Source organism: Anomaloglossus baeobatrachus, chromosome 2 (assembly GCF_048569485.1).
Source record: "Anomaloglossus baeobatrachus isolate aAnoBae1 chromosome 2, aAnoBae1.hap1, whole genome shotgun sequence".
Classification (NCBI taxonomy): domain Eukaryota; kingdom Metazoa; phylum Chordata; class Amphibia; order Anura; family Aromobatidae; genus Anomaloglossus; species Anomaloglossus baeobatrachus.
Genome location: NC_134354.1, coordinates 558969004 through 558984110, shown reverse-complemented (window position 1 = coordinate 558984110; position 15107 = coordinate 558969004). Strand labels below are relative to the sequence as shown.

The window sequence follows — 15107 nt, the reverse complement described above, 5'->3', positions numbered from 1 at the left end:
GTTTTGGATCAAACCTACCTTTTTTGTTTTCCTGTATTGAAGTCCCCTTTCTGTATGTCTTATATCAAAGAATTCCGGGTTTTGTGTGTTCAGATCAGTAACAATATCTGCCCACCTGAAAGGTAACAGTGTATTTGGTAAACTGTTACAGGGTGAGAGGAAACTGATTGTTGGAATTAGGGCGTATACAATTAGGCTATGTGCGCACGTTGCTTTTTTTGCTGCTTTTTTTTTTTTCAATGCAGTTTCTCTGGCAGATTTTAATCAATACTGGAAAACGCATGCCAGCAAAATCTATGAGAATCCTGACTTGCTGTGCACAAGTTGCTTCTTTTTCCTGGCAGATTTTGTTGCAGAAAAAAGAAGCAGCATGTCACTTTTTTCAGCATTTTTTCTCGCATCTGATCTAATCAACTTCAGTGCTCGTACTCGATCACTGCAATGGATTATATGTCAGTGCTGCACTTGCAGCACTGACAGTTTGCCTCACACATCATGCATATGGCATGGTCTGTGAGGTAATCCATAGCTCAGTAACCCGGAGTCGTCATGGTGACAAGCCAGGGTTGTCATGGCAGCGATTGGGTCACTGTGATCGCATTACAGGGACCCGATCACCAGGGAGAGGTAATAGATTCCTCTCCCTGCCTCCTGAATGCTGCGATCGCATTGATTGGAGCATTCAGGGGGTTAAACAGCCGGGAGTGGTGCTGGCACCACTCTGGGCAGTGAAAGCTGGGTCCCGGCTGTAACATCAGCTGGAGACTCAGCGGCGATCGCGGGGTTACAGTGCAGGAAATCTGCACATAACAAAATAAACATGTGCAAATAGCCTTGAAGGAGAAATACCAACAGTGTTTTTTATATATAAAGAGGCCTGATCAATGCTGGGATTCACCAAGCTTCTACCAACGGTACTTCTACATTGTGTCAGTGACACTTCTGGTCTGTGTGCTGGGAGCTTTAGCTACTGGAGAGGGGACCAATATAAACCTACAGATCTATCAAAACAAAATTGGTTCATCCTTTATTATTGAGTATGTAACGTACTTTTTACAGTGAATAGTTGGATGCTTCCTGCTCGGCTCTCCAATTAATATCCAATATTCTACTTCATGTTGGAATAGCTGACCCCTAAAATAGAAGTGGACACCATTAAGGCATGTCAGTACAGTGACATCCAAATGGATATGTCCGTCCCCGGCTCTACGACACCACTCATTATGGACACCCACCTGTATGCTTTGCAGGCTTTCACTGGAGTAGCTTCAAATCCGATAGGGCAAAAATAATGATTCTGGCAGTGATAAATATAGGCCATGGAATCCTCTTTCAAGCCCTGAGTTAATTTTGACAAAGCACCCACCGCTGAAATCACAAATTCAATACCAGGTCAAAACGGTAGTAAGGAATACCAGAAAGCGTTTGTGTAAATGCATAGGAAAATAAAGGAACTGTACAGAATTTACTCGTGTGTCAGATACAAATTGAAAGGAATGGCCAGAGAAAACAGAGTCATTAACCTGGTATAAAAAATAAGCTTGCAAATAAAACGCTGGACTTTGTATTCTTGTATCAAGTTGGGAACATTTCTACTGTGTCACTTAATGATTTATTTTGAGCGAGCTAGGCCATAGCCAATATGAAGGCCAATACCTGTCTGATACATAGTTGGCACCAAGTTTTACAGACACCTGAATGGCGAGTCTTACGAATTATGCAATATTTGCAGTGAATGAAGCTGATCAAGCAATACCGAGCTTGGCCTTGAAATAGTGTCATGGAGCGGTGGTCTTCTTGATCGTACAGTTTACACCCGGCTGCCGCCTCAGCTGCTAGCAGTAGATTGTTGGGAGTACCAAGTGTTGCACCTATCCTCCAGTCTGCTAATGATGAACTATCCCAAGGATAGGTCATCAATATAGAGGTAGTGGGAAACCCCTTTAAAGCGGGCTTCACACTATAGTAGGTGATGATATATTTATTTATATACCATTCATTCACAGTGCATCCCAAAAGTCAGTACACCCCTCACATTTTTGAAAATATTTATATCTTTTCATGGGACAACACTGAAGATATGACACTTAGATACAATGTAAAGTAGTCAGTGTACAGCTAGTATATCGGTGTCAATTTGGTGTGCCCTCTAAATCAGAGTTGCTCAACTCCAGTCCTCAAGGCCCACCAATAGGGAATGTTTTCAGGATTTCCTTAGTATAGGCCAGGTAATAGTTCATCACCTGCACAGGGGATGATTACAAAACCTGGGCATTACTAAGGAAGTCCTGAAAACATGCAGTGTTAGTGGGCCTTATGGACTGGAGTTTGGGAACTTAGCTCTGAATAAGGCTGCGTACCCACGATCAGTGTTCACAGCATTTTGGATGCAGCGTGCTTCAGCTGCATTCAAAACGTTGCAATTTACAGTACAAGCATAGTGGATGGATTTCTAGAAATCCCGTGCCCACTGTGTTTGTTTTTTCTGCAGCAAAGACTGACCTGCGGTGTGGCTTTCTGAGCCGCAGCATGTCAATTGTTTGCTGCGGAGTCGCAATGGAAAACAGAGAGAGAGACCGCAGTAAACCAAACCCTGATCGTGGCCACGGGCAGCTGTAGTCTCCTGCATTCTCCTGCGGAGGAGGCTCACGGCCTCGCAGATCAGGACCCAAAGCATCTAGGACCGTTAATGTCTAAACTGCTGGCAGCAAAATTAGCTTTTCACTTGAATACATTTCCAATAAGATTTAAACCTAGGATTTTCATATAGAGAGAAATATTCCTAAGGGACTAAGAAATATACATTTTTGGGGGGAGTGCATCTTTAAAAATAGTCTGGCATCACAAAATGACTGTTCAAATCAAGCCCAGGCACCCGGTGGCCCCTTGCTGTGGGTGGCTGAGCAATATGGTGCCACGGCGCACCCATTTGTTTTCCTTTTATCTATGTTCCCCCTTCCTTCATTGACTGCTCTGGCATTACAGGAGTCAGAGGGATGCAGATAGATACAAAACAAGGAGGGCGGAAGACGCACTGAACCGTTTGACTACTTCAAGGGTGCACCAAGCACATGTCCTTAGGTTGATCAGTCATTATGTGCCGACAGAGTCTTTTTAAAGAGGGAATGGATTCTGCATTTATTTAGGATCAAAAACTTATTCTAACATAATTTGCTAATTTTTCCTTCAAGGGTTTTTAAGGTCAGCAATTAGTTTTGAATGGTGTCTTTTTTTGCTTACTTACAGTATATGATAAAAATGTGATGATCGTACAGGTGTATGGATAACTGTAAGAAGAGTGCTCTCATAAATATACTGTAATATATCAGGGATCTTTATGTATAGGATTAGGTACATTTTCATGCTCTAGAATTAAATCTAAAGAGGTTTCCATTCCATAAACTCAGACAGATGTATATAAATAATGCTTGTTACTGTGCCACAATTTTGCTGTAGTTGAAATAATGATATAAAAATCCGTAATTACAGGAAATGGTGCTGCATGTAACAAACTGGCTTTACCAAGCCTTGCCAGTTTGGACACAACTTTCCTTTTTTTAGCCACCCCTTCAAATACAATTTATGTTATCATTTATTAAGACTGTACTCACCAGATTCTCCTGCAGTCTTATTCTTCCCGTGAGGTTTATAAAGGACGTAAGAACAACCTTTTACATGAAAATGGTCATTGATTTGTCTGAACCATCTGAAAATCAAGAAGGAAATACTTTATGTTGTTGGGGTAAAATACAATGTGACATAAGTAAAAGGAAGAATATGTTGGCACATTTGGAACCAGCGTTCTTACCGAAGCTCATACACAGATTGCTGCCTGGTCTACATGCACCTTATGTAAAATTAAATGAAAACCTTTATAATTGAGCATCAAAGTCAATGTCCTGATGGTTATGTTTAGCCGCGGAGAAGGTAATGCTTTCTATTGTGTTGGAAGAAACACTATTCGAAGGACTTACCTCATCAAGGTTGTATTCCCAGTAAAAGGACCAAAACGAATTTCTTCGAAAGGAGGCTGGAAACCCAGAATATGTAAAGCTTCCTCTTGGGTCAAGGGTGGAAGACTTTGGAAAATAAACAAACAATAAAACTCCATCAGAATAAATAGTTGCAGTTGGCCTACTTGTGATCAGAATGACAAATCCCACGTCTCATGGCCTACAGGATAATAATACCCATATACAGTACCTTCCTGCTCCCAGAGTGCTGTACAGAAAGTTCCAGGAGGATACCAAGGAAGAGATACCACAAGAGGTCTTGTACTGGGGTCGACTGATGCAGTACCTTTATAGACAAGAAGAAGTATTTCTAAATGTACACACACACACACAAACATAGACAGGTATACTATATATACGTATTACTGATCCATGCTGCAATGAATGACTATTGCCAGGAGACACCAAGTAACAGAACACAGGGTTTCATAATCGTATTTCCAACTTATAGAATAAATCATTATGCCAGCCTCATCAGAAAATGGAAACACAGAGATACATACACATATCCAGTACAGAATAATTTATGACAAGTAGCAGTTGCAGCCATAGGAATACACTAGGCTCCCATATGTGAATGTTAATGCGGGTGTGCCGCCACGTCATGTCAAGGATGCATTTGACTACAATTTAGTTTTTTTTCTTATGAGAATTAAAGGGAACCTGTCACCAGGTTTTTCCCTTATAAGCTGTGGCCACCACCAGTAAGTTCTTATACAGTATTCTAGAATGCTGTATATAAGAGCCCACACCGCTCTGTAAAACGTAAAAAAGACCTTTATTATGCTCACCATGGGGTGCCAGGTCCGATGAGAGTCTCTGCTCTCGGGCCTGGTGCCTACTCCATCTTGAGCGATTACCATCCTGCTCCCAGCCTCGTGTGCATGACACGTCCTATGTCATTCACACAGGGGCCTTCATTGTGCTCCTGCGCATGTGCACTTGGACCTGCCCTACTGAGGACAGAGCGAAGTATTGTAATATGCATGCGTGGGTGGTCTTTTACATTTTCTTGCGTCTGCACATAACAGTACTTTGCTCTACCCTCAGCAAGGCAGATCAAATAGCACATGCTCAGGAGAGCAATGGCGGACTCTGTGTGGATGACATAGAACACATCAACCACGAGGGGCTGGGAAAGAGGACAGTGACTGCACAAGATGGAGGAGGCGCCGGACCGAGACCAGCGATACCAATAAGACCCAACCGACCCTTGGGTGAGTATAATAAAGGTCTTTTTTACGTTCTAAAGAGTGGTCTCTTCTAGGTGGTCTCTTCTAGAATACTGTATAAGAGGGCTTACTGTTGCTGGCTACAGCTTAAAGGGGAAAAACCTGGTGACAGTTTCCCTTTAACAGTGACCAAGAACAACCAATTAACGTGTAACTTTCCATTCAGTTTTATTTATTATCCATCCCTTAAAGCTCCAAGATATTCCACAGCATTGTATAGAGATTGTAAAAATACACATTGGTCATTGTTCCTAATGGGGCTTACAATCTACTTTTACCTATTTGAGGCACACATTTAGGGGTCAATTTCCTAGAATGCCAATTAACTTAGAATCATTTTTGGACTAGCAAATAAAGACACACCAGTAACATAGATAGACATGTTAGGATATAGGTTGAACTCGATGGACTTGTGTCTACATTCAATCTTAAAACTCATATACTTACGAGAATGAGCACAGTCATGTGAATGTTCTATCCTCTGTCATGGTGGTGCTCAACTTCTCAAGTGGGAATGAACAATCCACAAAAATAGAAAAAACAGAATAGCACTCGCTAACCAGAGTTTTCTTCCTTATTTCCATTATAGCACACAATAACGGATAGAGAGATGTGCACAGAGGTGACGGCTGTTTTGCGCTGTCTAGCACAACCAGTAAGGCCTGTAGAAGACCATGTTAAAGTTGCTCACCTCTGTCCATTGCTCCCTATACTTTACTGTAGTGTTCTGTGTGTTTTAATGGAAATAAAACAACCTGGTAACCACTAAGGTCTAATAACATCAGACTTAAAGTATTAGAAGGTGGACACTAATATTAAATGCAGAACCTCAATATGTTAATCTACTGCATATTACAGTACCAGTGTATGGATGAGATCGTATAAAATCTCATCCACAGACTGAGGAGACAACCTGCTGCATCATTTTCGAGACTACAGATTGACACTTGTAGACTTTGTATTTATGAGAGAGGGTAACTCTCTAGACCAGGGTTGCACAACCTTTCCTGGTCTGAGGACCATATTGTCATATGAAATTCGTTCTGAAGGCCACAATAAAAATAAAGGGGTATTAACAGCTGAGACATTTCTGGCATGGTAAAATTATATGGCATAAATGTCTGGTAGATAAAAGTCCAGAAAGTGGCACATGTGCCTATTCGAAGAATTAAGGTTCCCTTTTTTACTAGTATGCACTCCAGAGATGAGAAGGCCATGGGCACATATGGTCTGCACTGTAAACTCAATTGTTCTGAACTACAATGAAGAAAGCCATATACACACGTGGTCAGAATTGTTGATACCTAATTGTTGATACCTCTTGTTTAATGAAAGAAAAACCCACAATAATCACAGAAATAACTTGAATCTGACAAAAGAAATAATGAATAAAAAAAAACAACATTATGAAAATGAACAAATGAAAGTCAGTCAGACATTGCTTTTCAACCATGCTTCCACAGAATTTAAAAAAACACATGAAGTAGGCCTGGACAGAAATGATGGTTACCTCCTTAACTTAATACTTTGTTGTACAACCTTTTGAGGCAATCACTGCAATCAAACGATTCCTGTAACTGTCAATGAGACTTCTGCACCTCTGGACAAGTATTTTGACCCACCACTCAAGAGCAAACTGCTCGAGTTGTCTCGTGTTTAACAGTTGCTTTTTCCAGACGGCATGTTTCAACTCTTTTGAAGATGCTTAATAGGTTTTAGGTCAGGGCTCATAGAAGGCCACTTCAGAATAGTCAAATGTTTTCCTCGTAGCCATTCTTGTATTTTTTTAACTGTGTGTTTTGGGTCATTATCCTGTTGCAAGCCCCCTGACCTGTGACTGAGACCAAGCTTTCTGACACTAGGCAGCAGATTTCTCTCTAGAATCCCTTGATAGTTTTAAGATTTCATTGTACCCTGCACAGATTCAAGACACCCTGTACCAGATGCAGGAAAGCAGCCGCAGAACATAACAGAGCCTCCTCCATGTTTCACAGTAGGGACAGTGTTCTTTTCTTGATATGCTTCATTTTTCCACATAGAGCTGATGTGCCTTGCCATAAAGTTCCAGTTTTGTCTCCTCTGTTCATAGGACATTCTCCCAGAAGCTTTGTGGCTTCTCAACAAGTAGTTTGGCAAATTCCAGTCTGGCTTTTTTATGATTTTTTTACAACAATGGTGTCCTCCCTGGTTGTCTTCCATGAAGTCCACTTTGGCTCAAACAATGACGGATGGTGCGATCTGACACTGACATTCCTTGGCTTGAAGTTCACCTTTAATCTCTTTAGAAGTTTTTCTGGGCTCTTTTGTTACCATTCATATTATCCATCTCTTTGATTTGTCATCAATTTTCCTCTTGCGGCCACGTCCAGGGAGGTTGGCTACTGTCCCTTGGATCTTAAATTTCTGAATAATATGTGCAACTGTAGTCACAGGAACATCAAGCTGCTTGGCGATGGTCTTATAAACTTTACCTTTAACATGTTTGTCTATAATTTTTTTTCTAATCTTCTGAAACAACTCTTTCATTTGCTTCCTTTGGTCCATGTTGAGTGTGGTACACACCATGTCACCAAACAGCACAGTGAGTATCTGTAGCCCTATATACAGGCCCACTGACTGATTACAACATTGTGGACACCTGTGATGCTAATTAGTGGACACACATGTGATAATTAGTGGACACACCTTGATTTAACATGTCCCTTTTGTCACATTATTTTCAGGAGTATAATCATTTCTGTCCAGGCCTGTTTCATGAGTTTTATTTATTTTTTTTAAATTAAATGACGGGTACCAACAATTCTGACCATGTGTGTACATTGATAGCCACCTGTAACTTATGGTATATATACTTTCCCACTTGTAAAGGTGGCTTTACACACTGCAACATTGCAAACGACATCGCTGTAACGTCACTGGTTTTGTGACGTAATAGCGACCTCCCCAGCGACATTGCAGTGTGTGAAACACATCAGCGACCTGGCCCCTGCTGTGAAGTTGCTGATCGCTACAAATCGTTCAGGACCATTCTTTGGTCCTTTGTTTCCCGCTGTGTAGCATGATCGCTAGAAAGTTTCAGTGTGTAAAGGGGACTTTACAGCGACTTTGTTAGCGACTTCCCTTTCAAAAAGCTGCTTTACAACGTCCCCAATGACTAGCTAGGTCGTTCTGCAGGTCCGGATCGCTGTTGCGTCATTGGCCAGGTTTGCCTGTTTGACAGCTCACCAGCGACACACCAGAGACTTTGTAGCGATCCCAGCCAGGTTGGGATAGCTGGTGGGATCGCTGAAAGTCTCAGTGTGTAAAGGGGCCTTAAGTCATATACACTTTCCTGGGGAGCCAAACAAGGGTTAAAAGAAACCATTCTCCTAATAATATAGATGGAGACACAGATGACAGACAACATTTAAAGAGGTTATCCACTACTTTAACATTGATGGCATAACCTAAGGGGCACTTTGCACACTACGACATCGCAGGTGCGATGTCGGAGGGGTAATGTCGAAAGTGATGCACTTCCGGCGTCGCACTCGACATCGTAGTGTGTAAATCCTAGATGATACGATTAACGAGCGCAAAATCGTCGTAATCGTATCATCGGTGTAGTGTCTGGGAATTCCATAATTACGCGACTGCGACAGGTACGATGTTGTTCCTCGTTCCTGCGGCAGCACACATCGCTGTTTATGAAGCCGCAGGAGCAAGGAACATCTCCTACCTGCGTCCTGCAGCTCACGCCGGCTATGCGGAAGGACAGAGGTGGGCGGGATGTTTACGTCCCGCTCATCTCCGCCCCTCTGCTTCTATTGGCCACCTGCCGTGTGACGTCGCTATGACGCCGCATGAACCGCCCCCTTAATAAGGAGGCGGGTCGCCGGCCATATCGACGTCGCAGGGCAGGTGAGTCCATGTGAAGCTGCCGTAGTGATAATGTTCGCTACGGCTGCTATCACAAGATATCGCTCCTGCGACGGGGGCGGGGACTATCGTGCTCGGCATCGCAAGCATCAGCTTGCGATGTCGTTGTGTGCAAAGTGCCCCTTAGGACAGGTCACCAATGTCTGATCGGCCGGGGTCCGACACCCCACCGATCAGCTGTCCACGGTGCCAGTTCCATAGCTACTCCATCAAATCAATAGGAGGCGGATATGCAGTACCCAACCGCGGCCAATATCAGAAGATAGGGCAGCTCCCAAACTGAGAATTTCCAGCCACCTGCTCCCGCCGCAGACACCGAGAACAGCTGATTTGCGGGGGTGCAGGATGTCGGACCATGGGCGATCGGATATTGATCACCTATCCTAAGGATATGCCATCAGTGTAAACCTACTAATTCATACTACATACCATCTTCGAAGATCGAGAACTTTCCGTTGCTTAATGTCGTCCACAATAAAGTGTTGGCTGCAATCTCGTAATGGCTTCACCTTTCTATCTGGTTTCTTCTTTGAGACTTGTTTATTAACAAGTCCTACATAAAACAGAAAATGCAAGTAGAAGTGTATTATCACATTCATACTGGGTCAATCATGTAAAATTGTAATAGAACTAAATCTGTATGTCTGAATAACATATACTGTAGATTTAAAGTGTTATTCCAAGAAATTATTATCCATCCACAGGAAAGCTTATAAATTCTAAATTAGTGGGGGCCTGACCTCTAAGACCTCCAAAGCAATACCATGGCTCTTTGTCTCCCTTCTGAATGGAAAGGCACTGTTCATGCTCAAGCACCTCCTCCTCATTCTCTCTCTATGGGACCTCTGGAGAAAGCTGAGAACAGAGCTTGGCTGTCTCCGCCAGTCTAATAGAGAATGAATGGAATGGCAGTTGAGTATATCACTGGGGACAAGATTACCTGTTCTGATGATCATTAGAGGATCAGTGGGACCTACACCAACCTAGAATTTATCTATCCTGTTGATATGTAATACTTTCTTGAAACTGGTAAACCAATTTTTTAATAGTTTTCCATTGGGAAATGGTGAACATGTTAGTGATGAATAGTGATGGTCAAGCACTAAAATGCTTGACTGCTCGTTACTTGATTGGAGCTGGTCAGACGCTTGACCCAAGTAATGAGCATTATGGAAAGTCAATAATTGGCCTGTTTGGGGCTTCGACCACAACCAGCCAGCAATAAACAGAGCATTTCTGTTGGCAGGGAGGGAGGGTTTTGTTTTTTTGTTTTTTTTCTTCAAACTATGTTCGACAACTTTGTCTAATTCCCCGGGAGAGCTATTCAGAGACAAGCAATGGCTCTCCCTGGGGTGCCTGCACACATCATGGATTGGATGAAGCCTGTGGGTTGTGGTCATAGTTTCACAGACAAAATATCAGAGCATCCGCGAATAGGCGATACCCAGCCCAGCTCCGCGAGTACGCTGATGCTCGATTAAGTAACGAGCAGTACCGAGCCCACTCACTCATCACTAGTGATGAACTAAAAATACAGTTTATTTTTGATGAAATATTATGAAAAATCATTTGAGACTCTGCAACAATGAATCCAATACATTACTGCATCCTAAGTAATGAATACACTGTATCAGTTTGGGATGGCTGCAATTAAAATGAATAATTAATACCTCTAACATACGGCATATAAGACATAGGCATACAGTAGCATGTGATCTTCTTCTCTCATGTTAAAAAAATATATACAGTATATACTTTTATTACTGAATGCCACTATATAGAATAGCATAATTAATAATGCTATCATATACAGCAAGAATAAAAGGCATACCAACATATACCAATCCAATGAACACCAAGAGGACACTCCATCGGGTAAACAGGTGCCTATGGATACATCTCCTATATATGCCAGGAGCTTTCCCAAGGCATTCATCTAATGTACATTTTACACCATATGAATGGAGTTCAGTTTAATAGATGCTTGTGTAGACGGGGGGATGTTGTGTGCTGTCCTGGATGTGAGAACCATTGGTTCTGTGTGGAAGTTCATCCTCTGGTTGTAGCTATGAATATAATTATTACAAGCTAAGATGTAAAAATGGAGAGAAACTTGAATAGAAAATAAGTTAGAACGTTGCACAACCCCTGCTTGTGTTTAAAGCCTGCTTTACACCTTACAATTAAGCATACGATATCGTATGCGATGTGACACGCCCCATCGTATGTGCGACACGTTCAATTTGTTGACCGTGTCGCACAAACGATTAATTGCCGTCACACGTACTTACCCTTCCATACGACCTCGATGTGGGCAGCGAACATTCACTTCCTGGAGTGGGAGGGACGTTCGGCGTCACCGCAACGTCACGCAGCAGTCGGCTAATAGAAGCGGAGGGGCGGAGATGAGCGGGACGTAAACATCCCGCCCACCTCCTTCCTTCCGCATTACCGGCGGGAGCCGTGTGACGCAGGTAAGATCTGTTCATCGTTCCCGGGGTGTCACACACTGAGATGTGTGCTGCCTCGGGAACACTGAACAACCCGACGTGCAATTTTTAGCAAATGACCGACGTGTATGCGATGAACGGTTTTACGTTCAATCGCAATCACACGTAGCTGTCACACGCTACAACACCACTAACGATGCCGGATGTGCGTCACCTACGACGTGACCCCGCCGACACATCGTTAGATATGTTGTAGCGTGTAAAGCCCGCTTAAGGCTGCTTTCACACATACGTTTTTGCTGTGCGGCACAATATGGCGCTTTGCGGGAAAACCGCATCGGGTTTTTTTTGCCGCCAGGTGCGGTTTTTCCACATAGACTTTTATTAGCGCCGGATTGTGCCGCATGGCCTTGTGTTGTGTCCGGTTTTTGCCAGATGCGGCATATTTAGCCGATTCGGCGGCCGGATGAAACGTTCAAGTGAACGTTTTTGTCTGCGGCGAAAAAACTGCATCCGGCGCGATGCGGCACGATTTACAATGCAAGCCTATGGACGCCGGATGCGGCGGCCTGCAGCAAAAACCGCATCCGGTGGCCGGATGCGGTTTTATGAACTGTGGATGCTCAGTATCAAGCCGGATGCATCAAGTATCAAATATCAAAAAACGGACGGGCCGCATGGAAAAACGTATGCAACATATCCGTTTTTTTCGCCACATCCGTTGCATAGGTTTTTGAGCCGGATTGTGCCGCCCTGCAAAAACCGGATGTGTAAAAGCAGCCTTAGTCAGGTATGTGCCTATACAGTAAGAAAAAAGGGTAAACCTTATTAATATTAATAAACTGTGCCAAACAACCTGGAATTCATTGTCTGCATGTTCTTTGAATTGTATTTTAGGATTTTCTTCTAAGGTATCTTTAGGTGAACCAACCATGTGTTCATGACTTACAAGGGCACAATAAGATTTTCTTTTGTGTCTGAATCGAGCTATTAACATTGTGCATTTCTTTGTGTAAATAGTGATATCCAGTCACGAGATATTGCCGATTTATTTTATAGGTTGTCAATATCAGATCAGTGGGAGATCAACACTTGGCACCCCCTCTAAGAAGCTGTTACAAGCTCCTGCGACAGCTAAATGTAGACACATAGTATTAAGCTGCAATGCACAGCTCCTTTCAAGGTACCGCAGGACAGCTACATTCAAGGTGTTAGACATCTGACCACCACTAGAGCTTATAACATTTGATCATTGGGGGTGTGGAATATCGGACTAAGGCGGGCTTTGCACGTTGCGACATCGCAAGCCGATGCTGCGATGTCGCACGCGATAGTCCCCGCCCCCGTCGCAGGTACAATATCTTGTGAAAGCTGGCGTAGCGAAAATTATCGCTACGCCGGCTTCACATGCACTCACCTGCCCTGCGACCGTCGCTCTGGCCGGTGACCCGCCTCCTTATTAAGGGGGCGGGTCGTGCGGCGTCACTGCGACGTCACACGGCAGGCGGCCAATAGGAGCGGAGGGGCGGAGATGAGCAGGATGTAAACATCCCGCCCACCTCCTTCCTTCCGCATATCCTACGGAAGCCGCGGTGATGCCGGTAGGAGATGTTCCTCGCTCCTGTGGCTTCACACACAGCGATGTATGCTGTCGCAGGAGCGAGGAACATTATCGGACCGTCGCGTCAGCGTAATTATGGATTACGCCGACGCTGCACCGATGATACGATTACGACGCTTTTGCGCTCGTTAATCGTATCATCTAGGCTTTACACACTGCGATGTCGCATGCGATGCCGGATGTGCGTCACTTTCAATTTGACCCCACCGACATCGCACCTGCGATGTCGTAGTGTGCAAAGCCCGCCTAAAGGTCCCGTCACACACAGAGATAAATCTTTGGCAGATCTGTGGTTGCAGTGAAATCATGGACATATTGCACCATTTGTACACAGCCACAAACCTGGCACTGATTGTCCACAATTTCACTGCAACCACAGATCTACCGCAGATTTATCTCTGTGTGTGACAGGGCCTTTACACTGATCTGCAGATATTGATGACATAAAGGATGTCATCAATATCTGCTTACAGCTGCCACTCACTGGTGGTGACAGAAAATGTGCGGGAAGGCCTCCATGACTGAAAGCTGCCAGGAGGAATAAACCTAATTTACTCCTGGTAGCTGTGCCTTCAATGCGGTGGCCAGGCAACTTTGGAACACTATTAACCAGCAGACTAACCCTGTATCTGCAGGTGAATACCATTTGCGGACGTGACAGGTTCCCTTTAAGTGTCCTCCCTTCTCCATACTGCCCCCTCTCCATACTGGGACCCCTCTTCACACCGGGACCACTCTTCACACTTATCCCACACACTTTGTCCTCTACATACTGCTGATTCTCTATACAATCTCCCCACAACCTCCTGTGTATAATGTCACTTTCTTGCTGCCCACGCTTTATACTGACCCCCCCACATTAGCCATTCTCTTTACTGTGGGCCCTAACACTTTCTCCAACCAAATTGTTCCCTTACACTCCCCCTCTAACTGTCCCCTTACACCAGGGGTGGGGAACCTCCGGCCCGCGGGCCGTATGCGGCCCGCGACGACTTTTCCTGCGGCCCCCGAGCTGATTCCCGGGGACTGCAGTGCTGGAGCGGCAGCCGCATCTTACTGGCTGCTGGCCCTTTAAAACCCCACACAGCGCGTTCAATTCTGATCACTGCATTTCCTATACCTGAAAGACTACGTCCCCACGCTGGCACTGCCTACGTGAGGAAGTACTTAGTAGGTGGGGTCGGCGTGAGGAGCGCTAAAATCAAACAGGAGAGGATTGACTGCCAATCATCCCCCAGGTCTGTTCCCGGCGGCGGCGGCGGCTCCCTGTTCCCGGCGGCGGCTCCCTGTACCCGGCGGCGGCTCCCTGTTTCCGGCGGCGGCACCCTGTTGCCAGCGGCGGCTCTCTGTACCCGGCTGCGGCACCCTGTTCCCGGCGGCGGCTCCCTGTGCCCGGCGGCGGCGGTGACTCCCTGTGCCCGGCGGCGGCTCTCTGTGCCCGGCGGCGGCGGTGGCTCCCTGTGCCCGGCGGCGGCGGTGGCTCCCTGTACCCGGCGGCGGCTCCCTGGACCCGGCAGCGGCTCCCTGTACCCGGCGGCGGTGGCTACCTGTGCCCGGCGGCAGCTGCTCCTCTCTGTGCGCGCCGGCAGCGCTCTCCGTGCCCGCAGCCACCTCCAGCACTCAGTGATCCAGGCCTCCCCCAGTTCTCTAACTGCCTCCAAGCTCCTCTGGGTCTGCCTGTGCCCCCAGCACTCTGCTCCCCTCCTTTCTCCCCAGTGATCTGTGCCGTCTCCCCAGTGATCTGTGCCGTCTCCCCAGTGATCTGTGCCGTCTCCCCAGTGATCTGTGCCGTCTCCCCAGTGATCTGTGCCGTCTCCCCTCCTTTCTCCCCAGTGATCTGTGCCGTCTCCCCAGTCTCCCCAGTTATCTGTGC

General features: G+C 45.3%; 1 protein-coding gene across 1 annotated transcript in view; it reads right to left on the bottom strand.

Annotated features, from left to right (window-relative positions):
- BIVM (basic, immunoglobulin-like variable motif containing) overlaps positions 1–15107 on the bottom strand; it is a 41250-nt gene that overhangs the window by 5476 nt on the left and 20667 nt on the right. The window contains exons 3-9 of the mRNA XM_075336689.1: positions 9593–9716; positions 4204–4299; positions 3975–4079; positions 3612–3706; positions 1236–1368; positions 1051–1134; positions 19–115 (exon numbers count right to left, since the gene is read on the bottom strand). Coding sequence (XP_075192804.1) covers positions 19–115; positions 1051–1134; positions 1236–1368; positions 3612–3706; positions 3975–4079; positions 4204–4299; positions 9593–9716 — 734 coding nt within the window. The remainder of the gene's footprint in view (positions 1–18; positions 116–1050; positions 1135–1235; positions 1369–3611; positions 3707–3974; positions 4080–4203; positions 4300–9592; positions 9717–15107) is intronic.